The sequence below is a fragment of the Cetorhinus maximus genome, chromosome 16 (genome assembly GCF_964194155.1).
Source record: "Cetorhinus maximus chromosome 16, sCetMax3.hap1.1, whole genome shotgun sequence".
In the NCBI taxonomy this organism is placed as follows: domain Eukaryota; kingdom Metazoa; phylum Chordata; class Chondrichthyes; order Lamniformes; family Cetorhinidae; genus Cetorhinus; species Cetorhinus maximus.
This window is the reverse complement of record NC_135894.1, coordinates 88,894,051-88,919,843: the sequence shown is the minus strand read 5'-3', so window position 1 is coordinate 88,919,843 and position 25,793 is coordinate 88,894,051. Positions and strand designations below refer to the sequence as shown.

General features: G+C 45.6%; 1 protein-coding gene across 5 annotated transcripts in view; it reads left to right on the top strand.

The window, feature by feature from the left end:
• The window catches only part of LOC144691807 (cell adhesion molecule DSCAM), a 545,084-nt gene that overhangs the window by 288,649 nt on the left and 230,642 nt on the right, over positions 1 to 25,793 (top strand). For all 5 annotated transcript variants that reach the window (XM_078560312.1, XM_078560308.1, XM_078560310.1 and 2 more), the window contains exons 3-5: positions 5,662 to 5,808; positions 11,919 to 12,197; positions 22,316 to 22,591. In XM_078560312.1, coding sequence (XP_078416438.1) covers positions 5,662 to 5,808; positions 11,919 to 12,197; positions 22,316 to 22,591 — 702 coding nt within the window. The remainder of the gene's footprint in view (positions 1 to 5,661; positions 5,809 to 11,918; positions 12,198 to 22,315; positions 22,592 to 25,793) is intronic.

The following is a 25,793-nucleotide window of genomic DNA, read 5'->3' as shown; positions in this document are numbered from 1 at the left end:
ATGCTAGTATCTGCGCTGGTGCCTGCCTGGCAGAGATGGTGTGACGCTGGTCAATCTGTGACTTCAGCGCCCTCAGGTGTGAGAAGGGGCCTCTGCTGCTCCTCCTCCCGGCCCTGCTCCACTGATGCTGAAAGGAAGAACAAGGACATTGGATCAGTTAACATGGAGACAATGTCAATGTGCATCCCTGTCCCCCAGATCATTATGTGCTCATCCTTCCATAAGCAATGGTCAAGTCATGTTGCAAACTTCAATCACTGAACATTCAGCACTGCCATGGCTGTTGGGAGAACAATGGTGACCTCACTACTGGGCAAACAAACCTGCCCGTGGCACCCCAGCCTCACCAACACCGGTGGACCTGGGCGCATGGCGCCTCTCCAAATCTAGGGCCTCCTGCTCAAAGCGGCTGAGAATCGCCAACTGTGCCGACCTTCCACCAGTCCTCACCCGCTCGGCGGCATTATGTGCATTCTTCTCCTGAAAAGGAGAGAAGAGCATTGATTAGTGCTACTTGTACCTGGACTCTCTTCACAGACGACCCACCCCAACCAGAGTGGGACATTGCAGGGCTCCAGAGCCTCCTCACCCCGCTGCTGCCGAACACTCACACAAAGATGCTAAGCCTGTGCCCACCCCCACCCTACCCCCTTGGCCAAATGCTGTCTACATCACATCAGGCAGCACACGGTCTAACGTTCCATAGCAAGGAGGCACAAACACGTGGAGCACAGAGGGCAGCAGATCAATCGGTGCCACTCCACCTTATGGCTCCCCTCCCAGCATGTCATCACCCTAACTTTGACATGTCCTGGAGTTCCAGCACTGTGCCTAGGTGCAGCTCCTCCAGGTTGCCCCCAAAACAGTCATGTGGGTCTCAGTGTGCCACATGCTGTGGGAGCAGAACCCATCTCTTCACCACCCTCTCAGGGTGACCTCGGCATGGCCAATATCTGCTGGCCCACCCAGCGAAGGACACATGCTGTCAATGATTCAATGCAGTCACTACACTCAGACTGGTGGGGGTGGGGTGAGGGCGCCAGGAGGGAAAGCTTACCTGCTGGGTTAAGTGACCAATGCCAACATGGTACTCACCCTTCCCGAGCGCAACAGGTCATTGAAGCGCTTGCGACACTGGACCCAGGTGCGCCGCACCACATCGCAGGAGCTCACCACCTCCGCCACCTCCTCCCAGGCAGGTTTGGTCATGTGGGGGGGGCCTCCTCCTCCCGTCCTGGGGTACCAGGACCTCCTGCCATGCTGCCACCTCCTCGAGGAGGACAGCAAGGCAATCGTCAGAAAAACGAGGGACACAGTGCCCCCCTGCCCTACCCTCCTGCCGGGCCTGCTCACCAGCAGCGCTTTGGGAAGCCCTTCCACTGGCCGTGATTCACAGCCTTTGATAGGCTGCAGCAGCTTTTTAAAACAGGCTGCCGGGTCGTCGTTGGACCCGGTGGTCAGTGCAGTCCCACCACCGCCCGCCCACTCCTGCTGTCCTCGGGAGCCGCGATCCTTAATTGGCCTTAATAGGCCCGCCCGCGTAAAATGGCGGCGCAGACCCGATCGCGGGCAGCGACTGGGTCTGCTCCCACCCACACCCGCTCCCACACCGCCCACCCGCCCAACAAGCAGAAGATTCTGCCCACTATGTTAGAGAGAGAGAGAGAGAGAGAGCAGCTTTCTGCAACCCAGTATTTGGTCACAAGCTTTTGAACCAGTCAAATAGTTTTTTTCTCGTTAGGAGCCTTTATATACGAACCTTCCAATTTAAACCGGTATTTGAGTGAAAATTAAACATACCAACAGCTCCCTCTGTATACCCAGTTTGGAACATACATTTTACTCGATCTTTCATCACTTAAACTACTGTCTCTGAACAAACAAAGAATATATAATGTTGACTGTTTCTATTAGTCTCTTCTTTGACTTCCAGTAGTTTTGGCTGTCAAGCATATCTTTTCTATAAAACATATGTGGCATCCTCTGTGTCGGGTTGACTTGACCTTTCAGAGATTTAATCAGCCCAATCTTGCATATATTCCTCAGCATTATTGAGTTGCACGACACTCAATTGTTTAATCTGTACTGAAACTCAGAGAACTAAAATTGAATTATTTCAAAAGTCATCTCCTTACTTGCGTGAGACTGTGAATTGTAAATAAGCTATTTCTGAGGCTCAGGAATCATTTGCTTTGATATTAGGCCCTGGCTGGCTCATAGACGCAGTTAGTAATGATGGAGGGGAGGAAAAATTGTTTAGCATGTCAGTTTGATTTTATTTATTGAATTGTTTGGGTAACTCATTACATTACTTTGTAATACAGGTTCTCAGGATTCAGCTCCAGTGGGTAATTTTGCAGTCAGGATAAAACATGTCCTAAGCAGAGGAGTTTTGCAGCAAAGCATCTCCTCATGGCAGGCATGTATTTCAGCCAAATTTTCACCTGCCTCCACTTTGAGACATTTTATACAATGCCAGTCACATTAATGTGAAGTTTTACTTTACTTGTGCAGAAAGCGCCCTTAAAACCAAGGATTCCAGGTTGGCATTTCGTTTCTCCCCCACTTTTAGTCCCTTATCCAATTTATGTACCTGTGTTTTTCTTTCAGCTGCGAGACCTCAGATCTATTTTACTACTTGTCATGGCAGGATCTGAACTTGTAATTACTCAGTTGAAGGTTCAGTACCAACAGGCTGCTATGTCCATTTTCTAAATTAAAAGCAAAAATCGATACAAAGACACTGGAAACACACCACAAGTCGGTCTGTATCCGTGGACAGTACAGACGGGTTGACGTTTCAAGTGCGGACCCATGGGACTAGTTTCTTGGGAACTTTTGCGGGGTCACGAGTCATATGACTGCTACTTAGCTGAGGTTGCCAGTTGAGGTCACCGATCACATGCCAGTGATCAGATTTAGGACTTTCTTTGTCTCTACAGCTCCAATGCTGGGCCATGTACTTACTAAGTGAGCTATCTAATGTGCCAACAGTTACTTAAATTAGATATAGCGCTGTTTTATTCTTCAAAATGTACCTCTTAAAATGCCAGTAGAAATGTACGAAACTGGGGCTCATGCACCGTTTAGCTGTGGCTCAGAGTTGGAAGATTGTAAATCCAGAGACTTGAGCACAAAAACCTGTGCCAACGTTCCAGTGCAGTACTGAGGGAGTGCTGCAATGTTGGAGGTGCCATCTTTTGGATCAGATGTTAAACCAAGGCCCTGTTTCAAGTGGATGCAAAAGATCTCACAGCACTGTTTCTGGCCGATAATTATCCCTCAATCAACAATCACAAAAAAATAGATTATCTGGTCATTATTACATTGTTTTTCGTGGGATCTTACTGTGCTTCCTACATTACAATGGTGACCACACTTTGAAAGTACTTCATTGTCTGTGAAGCGCTTTGAGATGTCCTTCGGCTTTTAAAGATACTATAGACATAATAATATTTATTGTTCTTTATTCATCTCGTGTAATAGTCAACAAAGCAATTAGGAATACATTTTGAGAGTTACTTGATATTTAGAGTCACTCAGATGCTAAAGTTCAGATGAAGTGGTTGCTACACAGCCAGTTTGCTTCGAGTTCTAGTGATGTGAGAAGATTCTACAAAACAGTGTAAAGAGTGGACTTGGAGCCGTGGCCTATGGTTTTGAATTTCTCTTACCAATGTTGCTTCCAGTGGTGATGTTGCGCCACTTACGACGTTAACAGTTGATTGACTTTTCAGTTTTTTATTCATGCACATGAGCTGTGGGCATAGAGAGACCTGTTCTTTCTTTTGACTTATCCCTGTGTTAGTAACACAATAGGAGGCTGTAACCAGATATGAGGTTCCTACAGAATACATCATTACTACCAAGATTTCAAAAATATCGTGTGGTGTTGTGAATTGGGATCAAATGTGGGTGTGCTGAAATTGTTTGCAATAAAGCCTGTTATTTGTGTGATATCTGTACTGATGATCGATGACTGTATTTTGGTTTTAATGTGGTTCCCCTTTTCCCTATCCCCTTATTTGAATTTGAATACAACAAAAATGTTTATTTTGGGTTTTAAAATAGAGAGATTACTTTGTTAACTCAGCACAAGTATCGTGTAAAGACAAAATTGGGTAAATATTAGAATCGTATAAACCGTTAGCACATAAGGAACTGATTGCCCCATGTTGTCAGAGCTGGTTCTTTGCTTGAATGATCCATTGCTAGTCCCATCACCTCCTACTCTCCCATAGCTGCCTATCTTTCTTTGCTTCATAAGGTTTTAGCAATGGTCAGTGCCCCAACTACTATATGTGCAAAGTATTCAAGACTCTCACAACTCTCTGCGTCATTTCTTCTGATTTCTCAGTCTCTTAGTTGGTGACCTCGTCTCCCAGGCTGACTCCTCAAGCAGAGGAAATAGTCGACCCTTATTCAGCTACTCCAAAACCGGGGTTGTGCCCTGTAACACGAAGTGATCTATCCGTGATCCTGTACTGCGAGACTAGGAATTCACCTGAGTTTCCATTTGATAAGACAAGCCCATCGGACCAAGTTCTAATAATCCGATAAACAAACAAAGAAAATCAGCTTGCAAAAGCTAAAGCCCAACAAAAGCTTGGCTGAAATGACTTAACCAAGAGAAAATCTTGTTGGGGAAGTGGTGACATTGTGGTATTGTCGTTGGGCTAGAATTCAGGAGGCCCAGGGTAATGCTCCAGCTTGAAATCCCATCATGACGGATGGTGAAGTTTGAATTTAATTGAAATCTGGAATTTAAAAAAATGCCTGACGATGATCATGAAACCGTATCCAATTGTTGTAAAAATGTAAAAAAAAAACCATCTGGTTCACTAATGCCCCTCTGAACAAGGGCAATTAGGGATGGACAATAAATGCTGGTCCAGTCAGCAGCACCCTCATCCCATGAACGAATAAAATAAAATAAAAAACTTTTAAAAATCAATTGTGTTTCCTGTTCGGGCACTCTGACATGAGGGTGAGTAGAATTGGTTTATGCCCGCAGTACAAAGCAGACTCATGGTGAACCTGCAGCTTACACAGCTGATTATTTTTTTATTCATGTCTGACCTTCCTTCCACTGAAATTCACAGAATGGTAGCTGAGGCAATTTGGAGTCTCATTTTCTCTAGTTTGAAATTACAAGGCAATATTTTTCAAGTCAATGGAAAATTAGGCACTGTTTAGGGGAGATGGTGGTGTTGTGGTAATGTCACTGGGCTGGTAATCTAGAGGCCCAGGCTAATACTGGGGCGTGGGTTCAAATCCCACCAATGGTGGCCACGAAACTATCATTGATTGTGATAAAAACCCCATCTGGTTCACTAATGCCCTTTAGGGAAGGAAATCTACCATCCTTACCTGGTCTGGCCTACGTGTGACTCCAGGCCCACAGCAATGTGGTTGATTCTTAACTGCCCTCTGAGATGGCAATTAGGGATGGGCAACAAATGCTGGCCTTTGCCAGCAACACCCACAACCATGAAAAGAATAAAGAAAAAAAAAAATCTATGCTGCCAGGTTGCTGATTCGTTACCAGTCCGAATAGAGTGAATTCATTTCGCCCTCCCCACACCCCCTCCAGTAATATTATTTCAAAATGAACTTTTCTGGAAAAGAACTAATCGTGTCTCAAATCATTCTGTTTTTCAGGATCTAGATTCCACATCACGCCTACCGGAGCCTTGTATATATTAGACGTACAGAACGAGGATGGCTTATACAATTACCGTTGTATCACGCGGCACAGATACACTGGTGAAACGAGGCAGAGCAACAGCGCCCGGCTATTTGTGTCAGGTACACCCCTCCTCCATGTGCCCGCGTGGGTCCATGAGATTAATGGCCTGCTTCTGTTGTTGCATTATGTGGTGAAAACAAAGAAAAAGTACGCAGGATAAAGTGTAAAAAAAGAGGTTTGCACAGATGATACCAGAACACAGGAAATAGGAGCATGAGTAGACCTTACGGCCTGGCCCATCGAGCCTGCTTCGCCATACAATACAATCATGGCTGATCTTTGGCTTCAACTCCACTTTCCTGCCTGCTCCCTGCATCCCTTGATTCCCTGAAAGACTAACAATCCGTCTTTCTTAGCCATAAATATATTCAATGCTGGAACATTCACAATCCTCTGGGGTAGAGAATTCCAAAGATTCACAAGTCTTTGAGTCCTTTATCCTGAGATTGTGCCCCCGTGTTTTTGTTTCTGCAGGTCAGAAAATCCATCTCTCCGCATCCACCCTATCAAGCCCCTTCAGAATCTTGTATGTTTCAAAGCCTCTCATTCTTCTCAACTCCAGAGAATATAAGCCCAATTTACTCAGCTTCTCATCATAGGACAACCTCCTCATCCCAGGGACCAACTTAGTGAACCTTCGTTGTACTGCCTCCAATGCATGTATATCCTTTCTTAAATGTGGGGGCCAAAACTGCACACAGTATTCCAGATGTGGCCTCACCAAAACCCTGAATTGACCGGGTACAACTATCAGAAATGTCAAAACATTCTGGGTCACTTCTCACTAGAAAAGAGTCAGAATCGCTCATGATCACAAATCGTGAAGGGGCTTGGCAGGTCAGACATAGAGGAGGGGTTTCCGCTTGTGAGCGAGTCCAAAACAAAGGTCCATAAATATAATTGTCACCAATAAATCCAATAAGGAACTCAGGTGAAACATCTTTACTGAGAGAAGGTGGTGAGGATGTGGAACTCCCTACCAAATGGAGTAGTTGAGGTGAATAACTTGGAAGCATTTAAGGGGAAAATAGATAAGTACATGAGGGAGAAAGGAGTAAGAGGATCAGGTGCGATGAAGTTTTGTGGGAAGAGGCTGATATGGAGCATAAACCTGTAAACAAAGACCTGTTAAGTCTAGTGGCCCATATCTGTGCTTTGTAATTCTAAGTGATACACAGCAGGCCAGTCATGTATAGCTTTCTATCAGAACTGATGGATCCAAAGCTTCTTTACAGATGTTGACTGCCCTTCTTCATGTTTCAAGCATTTTCTGTTTTTGAGGACAAAACTTTAGAGAGGATGCAGAAGAGATGTATGAGGGATGAGGGTCTTCAGTTACATCAGGATGCTAGGAATAATGGGATTTTTCTTCTTAGAATGGAGAAGGCTAAGGGGAAATTTTAGAGAAGTATGCAAAATTATAAGGGGCTTTGTCAGAGTAGATAGGGAGAAACTGTTTCCACTGGAGCGGGGTGGGGGAGGGATCAGAAAACAGAGGACCCAGATTTAAGGTAATTAGTAAAGGAAACAGCGGACGATGAAGGGATTTTTTTATATAGCAAGCTGTTACGATTTGGAACGCACTGCCTGAAACAATTTAAGACAGAGATGAGGAGAATTTTTTTTCTCTCAGAGGGTCGTGAGTCTTTGGAACTCTCTTCCCCAAAAGGCAGTGGAAGCAGAGCCTTTGAATACTTTAAGGCAGAGGTAGATAGATCCTTGATTAACATGGGGGAAAAAGGTTATCGGGGATAGGCGAGAGGTTACAATCAGATCAGCCATGATTTTATTGAATGTAGGAGCAGGCTTGAAGGGCCGAATGGCCTACTTCTGCTCCTGGTTCGTATGTTCGTAATTGGGTAAATTATTGAAGGGCGGGGTAGGGGGGGAGTTTTTCGGGGCTATGGGGAAAGAGCAGAGGGAGTGAGACTATTTAGATATCTCTTTCAAAGAGCCAGCACAGGTATAATGGGCTGAATGGTCTCCTTTGTGCTTCGTGATTCCATAATCTTGTTTGAGCTAGAATATAATTTAGGCGGACAGTACAATGCAACAATGAAGGAGTGCCAAATTATTGGGAACACTATCCTTCAAATGAGAAATTAAACCAAGACCTCATGAGGCAGCTCCATTGAAGATCCTTTGGCACTATTCAGTGAAGAACAAGGAGTTCTCCTGGTGTCTTGACCAATGTTTATCTCTCAGCCAAAACTAAGTTAACTTGTTATTCATCTCCACTGCACACGGGATCTTGCTATGTGCAAAACAGCTCCTCTGCCTCCCCATATAACAAGAATCACTGCATTTCAATATAACTCATCATTAGGAAATTACTTAAGATTTTTTTCAAGGGAGGTGTCACAGAGATAATATTGGTGGATGGAGGCTCAATCAAAGTCTCCTGTTTGCATGTCTATTGTATGAGGGCCACATTGGGCTTAGCTGTATAACCAGCAGTATATTTGATTAAGGAAAAAAATAGGTAGTACTTGCAGCAAACTTGTCGTTAAATGCTGCCCTTAAAACCGAATACATGGAAAAATAATTGAAGCAACGAAACTTGAGTTCCATAAATGTCAGCTTAGCTCATTTAGTAGCATTCTTGACTTTTAGAGTAGAATTCTCCCCCCGTTGGGGGAGTTGTGCAGGGGCAGGCATGGGCGGGCGTGGACCCGATCGGCGCCCCCAATCGGGTCTGTGCCGCCATTTCACGTGACCGGGCCAATTCAGGCCCACCCAGTGTGACGTGCACCCGGAAGCGCTGTGCGCTCCCTGTGCGGGTGATGAGGGGGAGGCTCTCTGAGTCGGGAGTGCGCTCTTTCGAGCATGCCCGCGAAAGAGCGCAGAAATCTCCCTGAGGCACCAACAGTTCAATAAAGTGTCACATGAGCTGCCACATGTGCATTAATTTCAATAAAAATTTTTGAGAAAATTTAAAATCATTCGTGAAACCTCATCCCGCCCGTGGATGAGGTTCCATGAAAAATGCGAAGGCCACCTGGGCTCTTCGCCTGCCCCCCCCGCCAACCTTAAGGTTGGATGGGCAGCTCTGTTAATTATTTTAATTGTTAGTTAAATGGCCTTAATAGGCCTTTGACAGTTCGGTGGGCACACAGCCGACTCCAGTGCGCGCCCGCCTAAGTGAAAATCTAAATGAGGTGCGGTGACGTCGGGATGCACGCCTGACGTCACCCCGCGTCATTTTACACCTCGGCAAGTGGGCACTGCCCCCCCGCTCGCTAGGCCGAAGGCTCTTTCCTTTAGTCAGAATGTTGTGGGTTCAAAACACACTCCAGGGCTGAGCACATGATCGTGGCAGATATGTTGGTTTGTACTAAGTTGTTCTGCATTTTGGAGAGCTTGTGTTTTAGTGGAAGGCACTGACCATTTATAACAAGAGAGAATCTAACCATCTCCCTTTAACAGTCAATAGTATTACCAAGATAACGGCAAAATACTGCGGATGCTGGAAATCTGAAACAAAAACAAAAAATGCTGGAAAAACTCAGCAGGTCTGACAGCATCTGTGGAGAGAAAGACAGAGTTAACGTCTCGAGTCCGTATGACTCTTCTTCAGAGCTACGGTATTACCATCACTGAATCTCCTCATCATCAACATTCTGGGGGTTACCATTGTCCAGAAACTGAACTGGACTAGCCATATAAATACAGCAGCTACAAGAGCAGGTCAGAGGCTACAATTCCTGTGGCAAGTAACTCACCTCCTGACACCCCAAATACTGTCCACCATCCACAAGGCACAAGTTAGGAGCGTGATAAAATACGCTCCAATCTCTTGGATGAGTGCAGCTCCAACAATGCTCAAGAAGCTCAGCATCGTCCAGGACAAAACAGCCTGCTTGATTAGCACCCCATCCAGTACCCTCAACATTCACACCCACCATCACTGACACACAGTGGCAGCAGCGTGTACCAAATACAGGATGCACTGCAACAACTTGCCAGGCCTCCTTAGACAGCACCTTCCACCTTCCAAACCTATGACCTCTACTACCTAGAAGGACAAAGGTAGTGGACACATGGGAACACCACTGCCTGTAAGTTCCCTGTTAAGCCACACACCATCCTGACTTGAATCTATATTGCTGTTTCTTCACAGTTGCTGAGTCAAAATCCTAGATGCTTTCCTAACAGCACTGTGGATGTACCTACACCAGCCAGACTGCAGCGGTTCAAGGAGGCAGCTCACCAGCACCTTCACAAGGGCAATTAGGGATGGGCAACAAATGCTGGCCTTGCCAGTAATCCTCATATTCCATTAAAGAAAACAATTAGATATTAAGCCAAGGTTCAGGCGAATGGAGGAGATCTCATGACATCATTTGAAGAAACAAAGGGAGTAGAAGAGATCAACTACTAATTTCGGCACATCTGTGGACAGAGCTCAGGTTGATAACCTATTGTCAGTACAGTCGAAAGGTCATCAGCCAGTTCTGAAAAAAGATTGTCGACCTGAAATGTTAACTCTCCTTCTTTCTCCCTAGCCACTGCCTGACCCGAATTTTCTGTTTTTATTTCACGTTTTCAGCATTCTTAATATTTTGCTTTTGTTCAGAGTATTTCATCGCTGCTTTTGGGACTTTGTTGTCTGCATAACAATGACTACAATTGGAAAGTAATCCAGTGGGTGTGATACACTTTGAAATGTGCTGGAGATATGTTAAACACCAAAAACTTGCATTTATATTGTTACAATCCCCGTAGAGACCAATAACTTTTAAAAAGAGATGAATTTCCCAGTGACTGATGAAAAGAAACCTCACATTTTAAAGCTTTTAGTCTGACAAACACATTAAAATCAATATAGATCAAGCATCAATTAACAGGCAACTAATACATCAAACTAAAGAAAAAAATGCTTTCACATGAACTAACTAATGCAACCAAAATATGTCTTACAAAACTCTTTCACTATGCACTGGGCTTCTGGCTGATAGGTGGAATTATAGGAACAGTCCCACTGTCACTCACAGCTCTCCAGCAGACGTTCTCCCCAACATGCCAGGTTGCAACTCCTAGTGTCCTTCGACAATCATTCCACTCCACCTTGACAACTCACCATTCCTTAAGTCTTTAAGATCCCTCTCTGTTCTGTCCCCTTTCTTTTGAACAGAAATGCAATTCTTAAAAATACCCCGTTTAGTTAACACCAAAACCGTTCACCCTGCTTTCCCACTGCAGTAGCTTCTTTGTCTCTTGTGTATCAAACAGCAGCTGTCCTTTTCTGTGAAATACTGTGAAAGGTGTTAAAACTGCCATCCCACCTCAAAGGGTTTCTGTTTGACTTTCTCTCCCCATGGCAACTGGATCACATGGGCATATCTCTGAACGGAGGTGTTTATCTGGAATTCTGTTTTACTTTGAGTTAAAGGTACATTTCAAAACGTGACTGTTGTAAAGTTCAATGGTTATGACAATATAGCAGCTATACTGTAGGAAAAGCATCCCAAGACACTTTGCAGAGATATAAGTGAATAATGGGGACCAAACCGCAGGAGAAATAATTTTAAGGGGTGACCAAGAGCTTGATTGAAGAGGTGGGTTTTAAGGAGGGTCTTAAAGGAGGCAAAAGAGTTTTGGGAGGAAATTCCAGAGCATGGGTTGTGGACAGTATTGGACTAGGTTACAAGATCAGCCCTGGAGTGAAGCTTGAACTCATCGCATTCTAATCTAGAGGTGGGAGCATCAAGTTAAAACCCATAGATGTGTTAGAGGGCTTCAGCATCTCTGACTGGGAAGGCAAAAGTAGCCAGGGCTTCCAGTCTGACTGTTGGAAATGTGAAAGGGTTGACGATAGGTGAAGTCCAGATTGGCTTCAGCAACGCTGCCCTCCTTGGTTGAATTGTTGCCAACCTTCACCGGCAAGCCTCACACAGACAAATGGTGACTCCGAGCAGAGCGCTGGAAGGGATGTCCATTGTGGACCTCCTCCATCCCAGCAGAAGCCAACACCTTCTGGAGAGGGCAGGAGTGGGTGGGGACAGGGGCAATGTTAAAATGGAACTGCCAGCAATTTGAGCATTGAGAGCAGATAGCCTCTCACGCTGCTGAGTTTTGTGTGGGAATTTGAAGCGTGTCTTCGGTCACTGTTACGGGGTCACGCGCGTGATCTCGTGTGTCAGATATGTGAGTGTGATTTTCTCCACAGATCCTGCTAACTCAGCTCCGACAGTCCTGGACGGGTTTAACCACCAATCGGTCATGGCGGATCAACGGGTCGAATTGCCTTGCAAAGCGTCTGGGCACCCTGCCCCGAAATACCGCTGGGTGAAAGACAATGCTCCCCTCGCACGAGACAGCAGGTTCAGGCAAACTGTCACCGGGCTCCTCATTATGAAGGCAGTCCCAGCAGACACAGGGAGGTACATCTGTGAGGTGTGGAACAGCTTCGGGAACGCAGAAGTTGTCGGGCGCCTGAACGTAAAACGTAAGTCAATGTCGCGCCCGCTGCAGACACTGGCTGTCGTCAGTATGAGAGATGTTTACTGATCTAAGAGAACCCCATCGTGCTAACCTTAGGCCTATTGTCATATCTCGTGTATCCAGTTCATACATTCCCAGTCTCTGTTAGAGTTTCGCTGAGCTTTGTTGCATGTAGACCATGAACCAGACAACACAGGAGGAGGCCATTCAGCCCAGCATGCTCATGCTTGTCTTTTAAAGAGATATCCAATTAGCTCCACTCTTTCCCCTCAGCTTCATCCAATTCCCTTTTGAAAGTTACTAATCAATCTGCTTCCATCACCCTTTCAGGCAGTGCATTCCAGATCCTAACCAGTTGCTGCACGAAAACATTCTCCTCATTTTCGCCCCTGCACTTTTTTGCAAAGAATGAATGAATTTGCATACTAATTTAGTATCGCACTTTGCCGCTAGTAAGATAGGGGGTACTCTGGAGTGCTGTGTGCTCAGAAACTAAAATGCTGCAAAAATGAAATATTTAGGTTATGAAAGGACGTTTCCATTGAGGCCATTAAGGCCTTTAGCAGAGCAGAAAAAAACATTTGAACAAGATTTTTAAACAACAACTTAGATTTTTCTAGCACCTTCAATGTAGTAAAACCTCTCCAGGTACTTCACAGGAGCGTTATCGGCCAACACTTGACGCCAAGCCAGAATAGGAGACAACGGAACAGGTTGGCCAACGAAGCAACTTTTTGAGGACGGTCTTAAAGGAGTAAAGGGAGGTAGAGAGACGAAATAGGACAGGAAGGGAATTCCAGAAGTTAGGGCCCAGGCAGCTGAAGGCAGGACCACCAATCATAGAGTGAAGAAAATCAAGGATGAAAAGAACCAGAAGTAGAGGAGTGCAGATATCTCCAAAGGTTGTGGGGCTGGAGGAGATTACAGAGAAATGAGGGAGCAAGGCTATGTAGGGAATTGAAAACAAGGATCAGAATTTTAAAACGGAGGTGCTGCTGGACCAGAATCCAATTCAGATCAGTGAACCCTGTGGCCGTGCTTTGTGCAGGAACAGCTTTTCAATGGATTTTTTTGTTTTAAACTCCATCCATTGGAGTGAATCAAACCACCATATTACTGGTTCTGAAGGAATGGGAGAGCATTTAGCCTGTTAGGTTGTCAGTGGCCATTCATTTTGGCCTCCATTTTCCTCTATCTCTGGTAAAGTCACCTGCAACTTAAAGTGGATTGTTTAATTAGCAGGAGATTGTTATTATTATTGGCTATCCCTCACTAGCGAGGATGATGGTCTTCCATGAGTCTGAAGATGGCTGATGAGGCTGATTCTGGATTGGCAGAGTTTATGGCACGTAGGGCATTTGTTGTCACCTGGGATGTCTGGCACACAGCCATCAGCCATCAACACACAGTTATCACTTCGGGTCATGGTGTGTTCTTTCTGTCACGCTCACTTTTCCTCTTCGTTTTGTCATCGTTGGTCTCAAAATGCTGAGAACCTTCCCACAGTGTCTGCTGCCATCTGGTTCGGTCCAAGGCGATGGTCTCCCAGGGGTTGATGTCAATGTTGCGTTTCTTCATCCTGGTTTTCAGCGCATCCTCGAAACATTTTTTCTGCCCTCCTCAGGGGAGGACCTGACTGCCCCGACTGAGCTGGGAGAAGACGATCTGTTTTGGGAGCCTGGTATCTGACACCTGAACTATTTGACCGACCCAACAAAGCTGATGGGGGATGATCATAGCCTCGATGCTTGTGGCCGCCCACTTGTGAGAGGACACTGATGTTGGTGCATCTGAATCCCATTTAACATGAAAGATCTTCCCCAGGCCGCACTAATGGTATTACTCCAGTGCTTTGAGGTGCCTCTTGTACGTTGTTCACGTTTCAGCCCCTACAGTAAGGAAGGGATCACAACAACATTGTAGATCATGAGCTTGATTTCAGTTTTGATGTTGCAATCTTCAAACATTCGTTTCCTCGGGTGGCCAAAGGTTGTACCAGCTGATTTCAGGCGATCCTGGATTTCTTCATCAGTGTCAGCCTTCTGGGAAAGACAACTTCCAAGGTACTGGAAGTGTTCCACATTTTCCAGGCACTCATCATGAATCCTAATCAATGGGGCTGGGATGTGTGTATTTGGAGCTTGCTGATGGAGGACTCTGGACTTCTGAACTTTGAGTAAAAGCCCCATCTTCCCGCAAGTCTCAGTAAATACGCGATGATTCTCTGGAGACCTGTTTCCAACACAACACTCACTGCAGCATCAGTAGCATATTGGAGCTCAATGACTGAGGTCGGGGTGATCTTGGTTTTTGATTGGAGTCATCTGAGATTAAATAGTTTACAGTCCGCTTGATAAATAAGCTGCAGGCTTATTTAAGGCGGTGGCGTAGTGGTATTGTCACTGGGGAGGTAATCCAGAGACCCAGGGTAATGCTCTGGGGACATGGGTTTGAATTCCACCACAGCAGGTGGTAGAATTTGAATTCAATAAATACCTGGAATTATAAGTAAAATGACGACCATTAAACCATTGTGGATTGTTGTAAAAACCCATTTGGTTCACTAATGTCCTTTAGGGAAGGAAATCTGCTGTCCTTACCTGGTCTGGCCAACATGTGACTCCAGACCCACAGCAATGTGGTTGACTCTTAAAAGTGCTCTCTGAACAAGGGCAATTAGGGATGGGCAATAAATGCCGGCCTAGCCAGCGACATCCCACGAACAAATGAGAAAAAAAAGTGGACACTGTTCTTCAGTTCTTGATTAAGTTTTTCCCTAAAGTATCGTTGGAATTGATCTGTTTCGAATGAATCCTTCAGAGCTTTGACGTTGATCCTTTGTGGACATCTCTTCTGTTGTACCCATTGGTTTGGGAGCCAGTTTGATGGACATAATTGGACGAATAAACCGGTGATTGGTCCAGCAGTCATCAGCTCCTGTCATTGCTCTGGAGGTGTGGACATCTTTGCAATTCTGGGCACAGACATAATCGACCAGGTGCCAGTGCTTGGACTGTGGTTGTTGTCATGACATTTTGTACTTCTCTTCTGTGGAACGCGGTGTTGGTGACAATAAGCCCACGTTCTGCACATTTGGTGAGGAGAAGAATGCTGTTGGAGGTGACTTTTCCAATTCCTTCCCTGCCAATATTTCCGTTCCAGAGTTTGGAATCTCTTCTGACTCTGGCATTGAAGTCTCCGAGAAGAATGAGCCTGTTCTCCGTTGGAACATCACAAAGAGCTTGGTCAAGTTTGGCATAGAAATCTTCCTTGGTTTTGTCGATGGCATCCAGATTTGTGGGGCACATGCACTGATCACAGTGGCAAATTGGCTCCTTGTCATTTTGAGACAAAGAGTCATGAGGCCCTGACCACTTCCAAGAGGGAACTCGTAGAGTAGAATTTTACGTTCCGTGGATGGGCCCGACCCAAACAGGAGTAAATTCACACGCGATGAAGTCGGGTGAGCGCCCTGACGTATCAGGCACTCGCGCAATATTTCGCCGTTAGAAGAGCGTCTGCCGATAATTAAGCGGGCAATTAGCCTCATTAACCGCACAATTGTAAGTGATATTTCGTGGCCCGTCCAACCATATGGTTGGCTGATAGGCCAATCGGCCTGGTGGCCTTTACATTTTTGATGAAACCTCATCCAAGGGCGGGATGAAATCTCCGTTAGGATATAAAATAAGAAGAAATATCTCGGGGACAACATTTTTATAAGGTATGCTTTCAGGTACTTGATTGTGCTGCATGGATATTTTTTGCAACGTTTTTTTGCTTTCTTTTATCACTTGGAGGTCTGCAGCTCCCTGGGGCAGCTGTCTGCCTTTAGGGAGCTCAGTGGAAGCGCTCACCTACCTGCACCTGCGCTGACACTGGTGCCAGCCATCCTCCTGCCCCCACTCATCAGCGCTGAGCTTTTCAGGGTGAAATCGCGGTTGGGGGTCCATTGCGGTCAAGGCCCGTTTCCCGACTGCTCCTGGGCCGGCCGATTGCCCGCGCCCAACGAACGCAAAACCCATGAAGCTGGTTCACAAATTCATTCTTGTTGGCAAATCCAAATTTGCGTGCTTCTTCTGACTTCCTTTTCCAGAAGAAAGTATAGCACCTCGGAGTTCCTTGAGCTGCCCCTGTCCATCTCTCCAGGTCTCGCTCAGACTGGCGATGATGATGTTATATCACTTGAGTTCTCGGGTGACAAATGCAGTGTGATGCTCTGGGCATTCACTCACAGGTCCCGCCCATGAGGATTCTGATGTTTGAGGTCCCAAACTTTACTACTTGTGCTTTTTGTGTGTTTCTGTCACAGAAGGTGATCCCTCTGGAAGCACCTATTGAGTCAGAAGAGGTGAAGCAGACTATGCTTAGGGCACCTTTTCTAGCCCCCTCCCCAATAAGGAGTAAGCAGAGTGGATCCTAAAGAGAGCTGCTCAGTCATAGTTCCAGCTGCCAAAAGGCACCCCTGCCTCACCTGAGTGCCAGACAACCATCTTGTAACTGCAGCCCCTGTGCCAAATCATGACTAGAAGATTCCAGACAGCACAATCCTGCTCTGGTTGCCATTTGCTGGTCGCTGAACGGCTTGGGAGATGTGCTCGGAAAGAATGATGTCTGTGCGTGACATCTGTTAGCATGGAGAGACCATTGCACACCAGCTTCTGCATGAGTCTTGGCCGAGTTAAACCTTGATCCAATGGCAAAGAAGCCAAGACGATTGGAGGTTTTGTTCTGCTGTAGCCTTTGCCCACCAGACCAGTCATTGAGACATTCCAGATGGTATATCTTCCTCTGCCCGTTTTGCCATTGAGGACTTGTTTGCCAGAGCCCCATCTGCTGAGTATTTCTAGGGTTCCTAACAGGCCTTCATGGTAACTGCAGCGACCCAGGACATAAGGAGTCCCGCCATACTTCACCGTGTTTTGATCAACACTTTCTTACTGCTTGTCCAGGTTCCATGGTGAGGATGAGGGGGTGGACTTTGGATCCCAGCAGGAGATTACAAACCCTGATGATTATTGATCTACCTTTGAAAACGGCAAAAATGCAAGACAATGCGGGATTTTAGATTTCACCCAGCTTTTAGTTTAGTTTAAATTTCAATTCTTCATAAGTCACCAAGATCTGTTGCAGATTATTTTACTGTGCTCGTGGTCCCCAGTAAAATGAATGAAAACAGAACTTTCCCTTAATTTTAGCCATTCCTGTTGCCCAAGGCAAGTGCAATTCCATTTTCAGGCAACATGTTCAATTTAAAGGCACAATCCTCAAAAAGATGAGGGATATTGTTGCCTGAAGCACCAATTCGGAGCTCTAACATGGATACTTGTTCTGACTGGTTTGCAATCACTAGGAGTGCAAGTGTCAACGTTTGAGTGACAGCCCAAACCAATTTATGTCTTGGAATTGATCCATCAACTCAGCGAACTCATAACAACAACAATGTGCATTTATATAGCACTTTTAACATAGCAAAATCATAGAATCATAGAATGGTTACAGCGCAGAGGAGGCCATTCAGCTTATCAATGTCTGTGCTGGCCCTCTGCACAAACAATTCACCTAGTGCCATTCTCCTGCTATTTCCCCATGGCACCGATCCAGTTCCCCTCTGACTGCCTCAAATGAACTTGCCTCTACCACACTCTCAGGAAGTGCACAGATCCTGACTACTCACTTTGTGAAAACGCTTTACCTCACGTCACCATTTCTTCTTTTGCCAATTATCTTAAATCTCTGCCCTCTTGCTCTCAATCCTTCCACCAATGGGAACAGTTTCTCCCTATCTACTCTGTTCAGACCTCTCATTATCTCGAATAGTTCTATCAAATCTCCCCTCAATCTTCTCTTCTCCAAGGGCCCCAATTTCTCCAATCTATCTATGTAACTGAAGTTCCTCAAGCCTGGAACCATTCAATTGAATCGTTTCTGCTCCCTCTCTAATGCCTTCACATCCTTCCTAAAGTGTGGTGCCCAGAATTGAACGCAATACTCTAGTTGAGACTGAACCTGCGTTTTGTACAGGATTGCCCTAACTTATTTGCTTTTGTACTCTATGCCACTATTGATAAAGCCCAGAATGCTGTAAGTTTATTTAGCCATGCTCTCAACCTGTCCTGGCATCTTCAATGATTGTGTGCATGTATCCCCAGGTCCCTCTGCTCCTGCACCCTCTATAGAATTGTACCTTTTATTTTATATTGTCTCTCTTTCTCTGTGTTCTTCCTGTCAAAATGAATCACTTCACACTTCTCTGCATTATTTCATCTGTCACCTGGCCTCCCATTCTACCAACCTGTCAATGTCCTTTTGAAGTTCTACACCATCCTCCTCACAGTTTATAGTATTTCCAGGTTTTGTGTTGCCTGAAAATGTTGACATTTTTGATATTATACCTTGTATGCAAGGTCTAGGTCATTAACATGTATCAGGAAAACCAGGGGTCCTAACAATGACCCTTGGGGAACTCTACTACAAACCTTCCTCAAGTCTGAAAAACAACCATTCACCGCTGCTCTTTGTTTTCCATTGCTTAGCCAATTTCATATCCATGTTGCTAATGTCCCTTTTATTCCATAAGCTCTAACTTTGCACCCGTCTGTTGTGTGGCACTTTATCAAATGCCTTTTGGAAGTCCATGCACACCACATCAACAGCATTATCCTCATCAGCCCTCCTGGTTACCTCATTAAGAAACTCAAGAAGTTAAACACAATTTTCCCTTACAAAATCCACGCTGGTTATCCTTAATTAACCTGCATTTGCCCAAGTGACTGTTAATTTTGTCCTGAATTATCATTTCTAAAAGCTTCCCCACGACCGAGGTTAAACTGACTGGCTGTAGTTGCTGGGCTTATCTTTACATCCTTTTTTGAACAAGGGTGTAAAGTTTGCAATTCGCCAGTCCTCGGGCACCACCCCTGAGTCGATTAAAGACTGAAAAATTATGGCCAGTACCTCCGCAAATTCCACTCACTTCCCTCAGTATCCTTGGATCCATCTCATCCGAAGCTGGTGCCTTATAAACTTTCAGTACAGGCACCTCCTCCTTATCAATTTGAAACCCTTCAAATATCTGAATTACCTCCTCTTTCTCTATGACCTCAGCAGCGTCTTCTTCCTTGGTAAAGACAGATGCAAAGTATTCATTTAATACCTCAGCCGTGCCCCCGGCCTCCATGCGTAAATCCCCTTTTTGATCCCCAAATGCCCCACTCCTCCTTTTACCACCCTTTTACTATTATAGACTTTTGGATTCCCTTTTATGTTAACTGCCAGCCTCTTCTCATACTCTCTCATTGCTTCTGTTATTTTGTTTTTCAATTCCTGTGTGAACCTTCTATACTCAGCCTGGTTCCCAATTGTATTATCTATCAGACATCTATCATAAGCACACTTTTTCACTTTTATCTAAATATCTATCTCTTTTGTCATCCAGGGAGCTCTGGATTTGTTTGCCCTGCCTTTCCACTTCATGGGAATATACCTTTACTGTACCCAAAATAGCTCTTCTTTAAAGCCCATTGTTCAGATACAGCTTTGCCTGTGAATCTTAGATTTCAGTTTATCTGGGCCAGATCCACTCTTACCCCAGTGAAATTGGCCTTTCCTCAGTTAATTATTCTTACTCTGGATTGTTCTTTGTCCTTTTCTTTAGCCAACCTAAACCTTGTGATACAATGATCACTGTCTCCTAAATTTTTTCTTGCTGAAATTTGGTCTATTTGGCCCACTTCATTCCCAAGAACCAAGTCTAGCAGTGTCTCTTTTTTCATTGGACTGAAAATATACTGCTGTAGAAAATCTTTCTAAATGCACTTTAGGAACTCTTGCAGCCCCTTCTGCCCTTTACGCTACTACCATCCAATCTATATGCAGATAATTTCAGTCTCCAATTATAACTAGTCTATAATTTTTGAACCTCTCTGTGATTTCTTTGCAAATTTGTTCTTCTATATCCTTCCCACTAGTTGGTGACCAATAAACTACACCGGGCATGTAATCTAACCTCTTTGTTCCTTAGCTCTAGCCAAATAGATCCTGACTTTGACCCCTCTGGGGTATCCTCTTTCTCCAAAACAGAAATGCTTTCCTTAATCAATACCGCTACCCTTACCCCTTTTCGTTCTTCCCTATCTTTCCTCAATACCTTGTTTCCAGGAATATTTAACACCCATTCCTGCTCTTCTTTGAGCCAGGTCTCCATTATCACCTGCCAGGGGGCTAAAACCTCACCTTATATTTTCATAATATAATATAATATCATGGCTAATTTATAAAAACTTTAAAAAAAAACCAGACAAAGGCTTTGAAATGACTGAAGCCATGGCTGGCCATGACTCAACCAAAAGGAACGTGCTGGCATTCGGAGAAGCTGACACCTCATTATCTCTAAAGATACGCTAATGACCCCTGTGACTGCAGGGATCAAATCCAAGGGAATTGGACAAAGGCCATTTACATTTTTAAGACCAGGCCTGGCCAACGGAGATGACTAGTCTGATAGGAAAAAGGACCCTGAAACCTCCTTTTAAATTATTAATGGTTGAAACATTACCAATTACCAAAACATTACAATCTCAAGAAACCATACTAAGAAATATGCATCCTTTGTCCAGACCAAAATGGAGAAGTGGGAGACACATGAGCTCCCAACCCCCACCCAAGCTGGTGGAACCTGTAATATTGTGGAGCTGCAAAGCTCAGAGTGCCATCTTCCATCTAGCAGGCAGCAGCTGAGAAACAGAGCTCTATCCAGGTCCACTCTACACAGTTTCTACTGGAACTTCTGAACTTCTGTATCAACGCCTACAAAACTAATTCATCTCTAAGTGCCTAACCCACCATGGAAGTCATCTCTACTGGAAAAGTGAATTAACCAGCATTAGTCTTCAGCCTGCCGACCTCTGAAAGAATACATGTTTGGAATTTGATTCTGGACTCTGGACTCATGTGTAACGATAATTATTTATTCTGTGTTTTCTTTTTGCCCTGTAAACCCCTTTCTTTCTCTCTTCCCCCTTCTTTTATTGTATGATTGCGACCCTTCCTATCGTATTTGAGTGTGTGCAAATAAACTACCCCTCTGAGTTTACCCTATCTCGAGTTTGCTGTGGAGTTGTTAATAGAAATTAGACCATAGCAAAACTGCGGGGTTGGGAAAATACGCCATTACTTCTAAAGGGGGAAATAAAAAACAGAACACCTTTCTGTTTACAGACGGGTGGTGAGAGGAGAAATCAGGATTGTTTAAGTTGAGCCCCCTCCTGTCCATAACAAACCACAACATCAAGTTTCCATGTGGCTATCTGCGCCTGCAACTCACCAATCTTATTCGCCACACTCTACACATTCACATACACGCACAGTAACCCTAGGACAGAATTTTACGTTCTGCGGGCGGGCGTGTGCCCGACCTGAATGGGCGTAAAATCACGCGAGATGACGTCGTGCGAGCATCCCAACGTCATTGTGCACTCGCGAGACATTTCGCTCGGCGGGCGCGCACAGCAGTCGGAAGAGCGCCCGCCAACAATTAACTGGGCAATTAAACCCATTAACGGCGCAATTGTAAGCGATTTTTCGTGGCCCGTCCAACCTTATGGTTGGCAGATGGGTCAGTCGGCCAGGCGCCCTTTACATTTTTGATGAAACTTCATCCAAGGACGAGATGAAATCTCCGGTAGGATGTAAAATAAAAAGGAATATCTGGGGACTTTTTTTTTATATAAGGTATGCTTTCAGGTGCTTGATTGTACTGCATGGACATTTTTTTGCAGTATTTTTGTGCTTTGCTTTCTTATTGGAGGTCTGCAGCTCCCTGAGGCAACTGTCTGCAGACCTCCAAATGTGACAACAGAAACCATTATGCTTATTGGGTGAGATGAAGACCGATGGGAGGAGGCTTGTGTGGAGCATAAATACCAACATGGTTCAGTTGGCCCGAATGGCCTGATTCCCATGCTGTAAATTCTATGTAAATCTTTGCGTGTGAAGTGCAAATTTAACCCTGCCCTCTCCTTTTTATCTGTACAGAGAGTATACAAGAATCAATTTATAATGATTGCTATGAATATTTTGCAAACAATGAGTTTCAATTCTCTCTATTATTTCAATGCACAGAGCGCCTGAAGGCAACAGTAAGTCCGCATAAGGTGAAAACCAGCATCGGTAGCAAGGTATCACTGTCCTGTGCTGTAACTGGAGCGGAGGAGTATGAAGTACAGTGGTATCAGAATGGCGAGATTATCACCCCTGGCAACAATGTGGGAATCACTGGAAACAACCATGAGAGCTTGATGATAGACGGATTGGCAAAGAGCGATGGAGGAGCCTATCAGTGCTTTGTGAGGAAAGGTCGAACGTCAGCCCAGGACTTGGTGCAGGTTATACTTGAAGGTTAGTGTGAAAGTAACTGGCTGCTTCTGGCCCTTTGGAATTGGGGCTGGTAATAATCATTCTTTGCAAATCTGTATTTCCACAGAATTTGTGAGAGATATCCCCCCGTTAACATTACCAACTTCACAGGGTCTAACTGTTTCACTGGCACTACCACGAGAACACTTGGCGCTCTATTTTCTAACTGTATTCCTCTTTTCTGCAGTTTAAATAACCCAGCTTTTATTTTCCGAAGCAGGTGAGCTTTGAACTGGCATTTAACCTCACCTGCTGAAAAGGAAATCCTGCTTTTAAAGATTTATGTTTCTGTAACTGTAGATCTCTTGGGGGGGTGAAACTCATGTGGGTCGGCAGCTTAAAGCAAGATGATCGAGAATCGGGTGTCCCTCTCCATGGAAAAGAGAATGGATTAGATTATAAAACGGACTGCTGGGACAATGGGATCTGTCAGGCCCAAAGGCTCAGCTTATTTAAGCATCCGACAGGAAGTTTAATACAGTCACTGTTTAACTCTGAAGAGAGCAAGTTGCAAGACAGCGGGTATCCTCCCCATTAGTGAACCAGAAGTCATGTTAGTAGCTTATATGGGAATCAGAAAGGCTTCCATTCCATCAATGTGCAACTCTTGTGCGATCACCGGAGAAAGATAATGCAAGTCCTCAAGTCAGGAATATCGGAGGACGCACATAAGAGAATATGGAATAGAACCTCCACACCTGTAGTGTAACTAGTTGACAGGGTCTCAACTGCCAGCTGGAGTGATGCTGAGGGCCCTGTGTCGCCTTCTTTGGGATGGCCCGCCATATTAACTGCCAGTCAGACACTGAAGTGGCCAGTACCAGGCCTTCTCCGGGAATCAAGGACCCCAGGGGAGGGGGAGGGGCAGGAGCTGCCAACCAATCAGAGACCGGCAGCTTTTCAGTGCAGACCGCGTCGCTAGGAGAGCAGTGGGTAGCTGTCGGCAATACACCCACCCGAGGCCCAGGATCAGCAAGGGATCCAGGCCGCAGGTCAGTGAGGGCGAGGTGTAGGTCGCGAGTAATGGAGGTGCTGGGGTGGGGGGTGGGGGGTGGGGGTGCGATTGGAATCAGAAGAACAGGTTGGAGGGTTAGCTCCCAGCAGGCCCCACCACTTCCCAATGATGGATCCCTTGATCAGGCACTGAGTGCCTGACAGTGAGGGCTCCCCAGGAGTCCCTACGTAAATGCACCAGGGTATGCTTACAGGCTTAAAGCATGGTGACTGCCCTGCCCACTACTGGGTTAACACCAGTGGTAGCAGGATGAGGCCCTTAATTGGACATTAATTGCCCGCTTAACAGCCTCGATGGTGGTGGGGTGCAAAGGCTGCCCATGAACATTCCCGCCCTGGACTTAATTGAGATGGAGGCAGGGAGGCAGCCGGGTTCCCACTCGACACCCTCCCAACCAATTAAATGCACGCACCCACCCACTTCAAAACTCACCTTGGGGGTTGGCATTAATTGCGGCTCCCAGGTGATGATGCCCTTCTGTAATCCCACCGAACCTGAAGCAAAACAGGTACAGTAAGAGCCTTGGGACCATCAGAAGAGTTATGGAGCGTAGCACTGGCATTTTGAAGCAAAGATTCAGGATTATTTAAGTGTTCTGAGAGGCTCCCTACACAATAACCAAGATAAAGTGCCCATGCATTCCGCACAACTTGGCATTTGTAAAGAGGGTTGGCGTTGAAGGAGGCACAGCAACAAGGTGAAACATCGTCAGATGAGGAAGAATTGGATGAAGGGGAGGGAGAATCACAAGAAAAAAGGACAGCAAAACAACATTGCTGCTAGCGAAGCCAAGAAGTAGCTTTTAGAGCAGTGCTTTCAGTGACCTCCTCAATCCCTTACCTGAAAAGTCAGCAAAAGCCCCACAACATTCACAATCCTTGTGACTCCTTCATCACTCCCTTTATTCTGCATTGAAGAACATTGAAATCATTCAGCCAACCTATATGTTAGTGACTTTCTGACCATACAGGGTAAGAAGCTGTAATAAGACATAGAACCATAGAGATTGATGGCACAGATGGAGGCCATTTGCCCTATCGTGTCTGTGTTGGCCGAAAAAGAGATATCCAGCTTTGTCTCACTTTCCAGCTCTTGCACAGCAAGTGCCTACCCTTTTTAAATGGGATTAAACGGTCACCCTGTCAGGCAGTGAGTTCCATACTCCCACCACCCTCTGACTAAAAACAAACTCTCCTTGACTTCCCTCCAATCCTTCTGCTAAATCTGTGCTCCCTGGTTGTTAACCTCTCTGCAGTTAGTGGTGGCCATTGCTGGCACTGCAGCTCCAGAGAAATGTGACATGGCAGTGGGAAGAGACTGGGCACCCCCCCCCACCCAATGCCTCCCCCGTCCCCAGGCTATTTTGCTTCAATGTCCCCCAATTAAAAACGGTTGAGTAAGATTGGGGCAGGCCGGGGCCTGGCAGCCAGGCTTTGGCACTCTGTGAGGGAGGAGCATTCATGGAGCACTGGCGGTACCCTTGCCATGCAGTCACCCATCGCATGTGGTGGTGGGGCGCTCAATAGGCCATGGAGCTCCTGGCAAGGATAGTTCTCTCTCTCTCCCCCACCACTGCCAATCCCCCTGAGCCTGCTGCGAGGCCACGATATTCACCCAGAAGTCTCCCAATGCGGTGGTGGACCCTTCCAATGTGGGCAAAATGCCTGCAGAGGAATTGGAAGTGGCTCATTTGATCCCTCGGTGGGCAGCCGAGCTGCCAAGTTTCTCATGACTGACAATGTGACATGGCAGTGAGATGGCATTGGGCACCCCTCCCGATGCCTCCCTCTCCTCACCACGCCGTTTTTGCCAGCTCTCCCACCTCCCAGCCCGTGGCCAATGGGCTGGGAAAATTCAGCCCTACATCTAACAAGTTTAGAGAGTGCTAAGGGTATCTGCCTGGTCTGGTTGCCATGGCGAAAGTCTCATGTGGCCTATTGATAACCTATAATGATGTAAAAGAAGGGGGCTTATCACAGAGTGACAGTGGGAAAGATTTCAAAGACACACAGGTCTCACTGGGAAAATAATGTCTTCTTTCATCTCTGAAAAAGCCTATCACAGAAATGAAAAGGGTGGCAGAGCATACTGAGCACGCTCACTGATTTATCTATTGTGCGTCAGTTTTCATTCAATATACAAAGCCTCCAGCTCCTTGTCTTCTGAGAA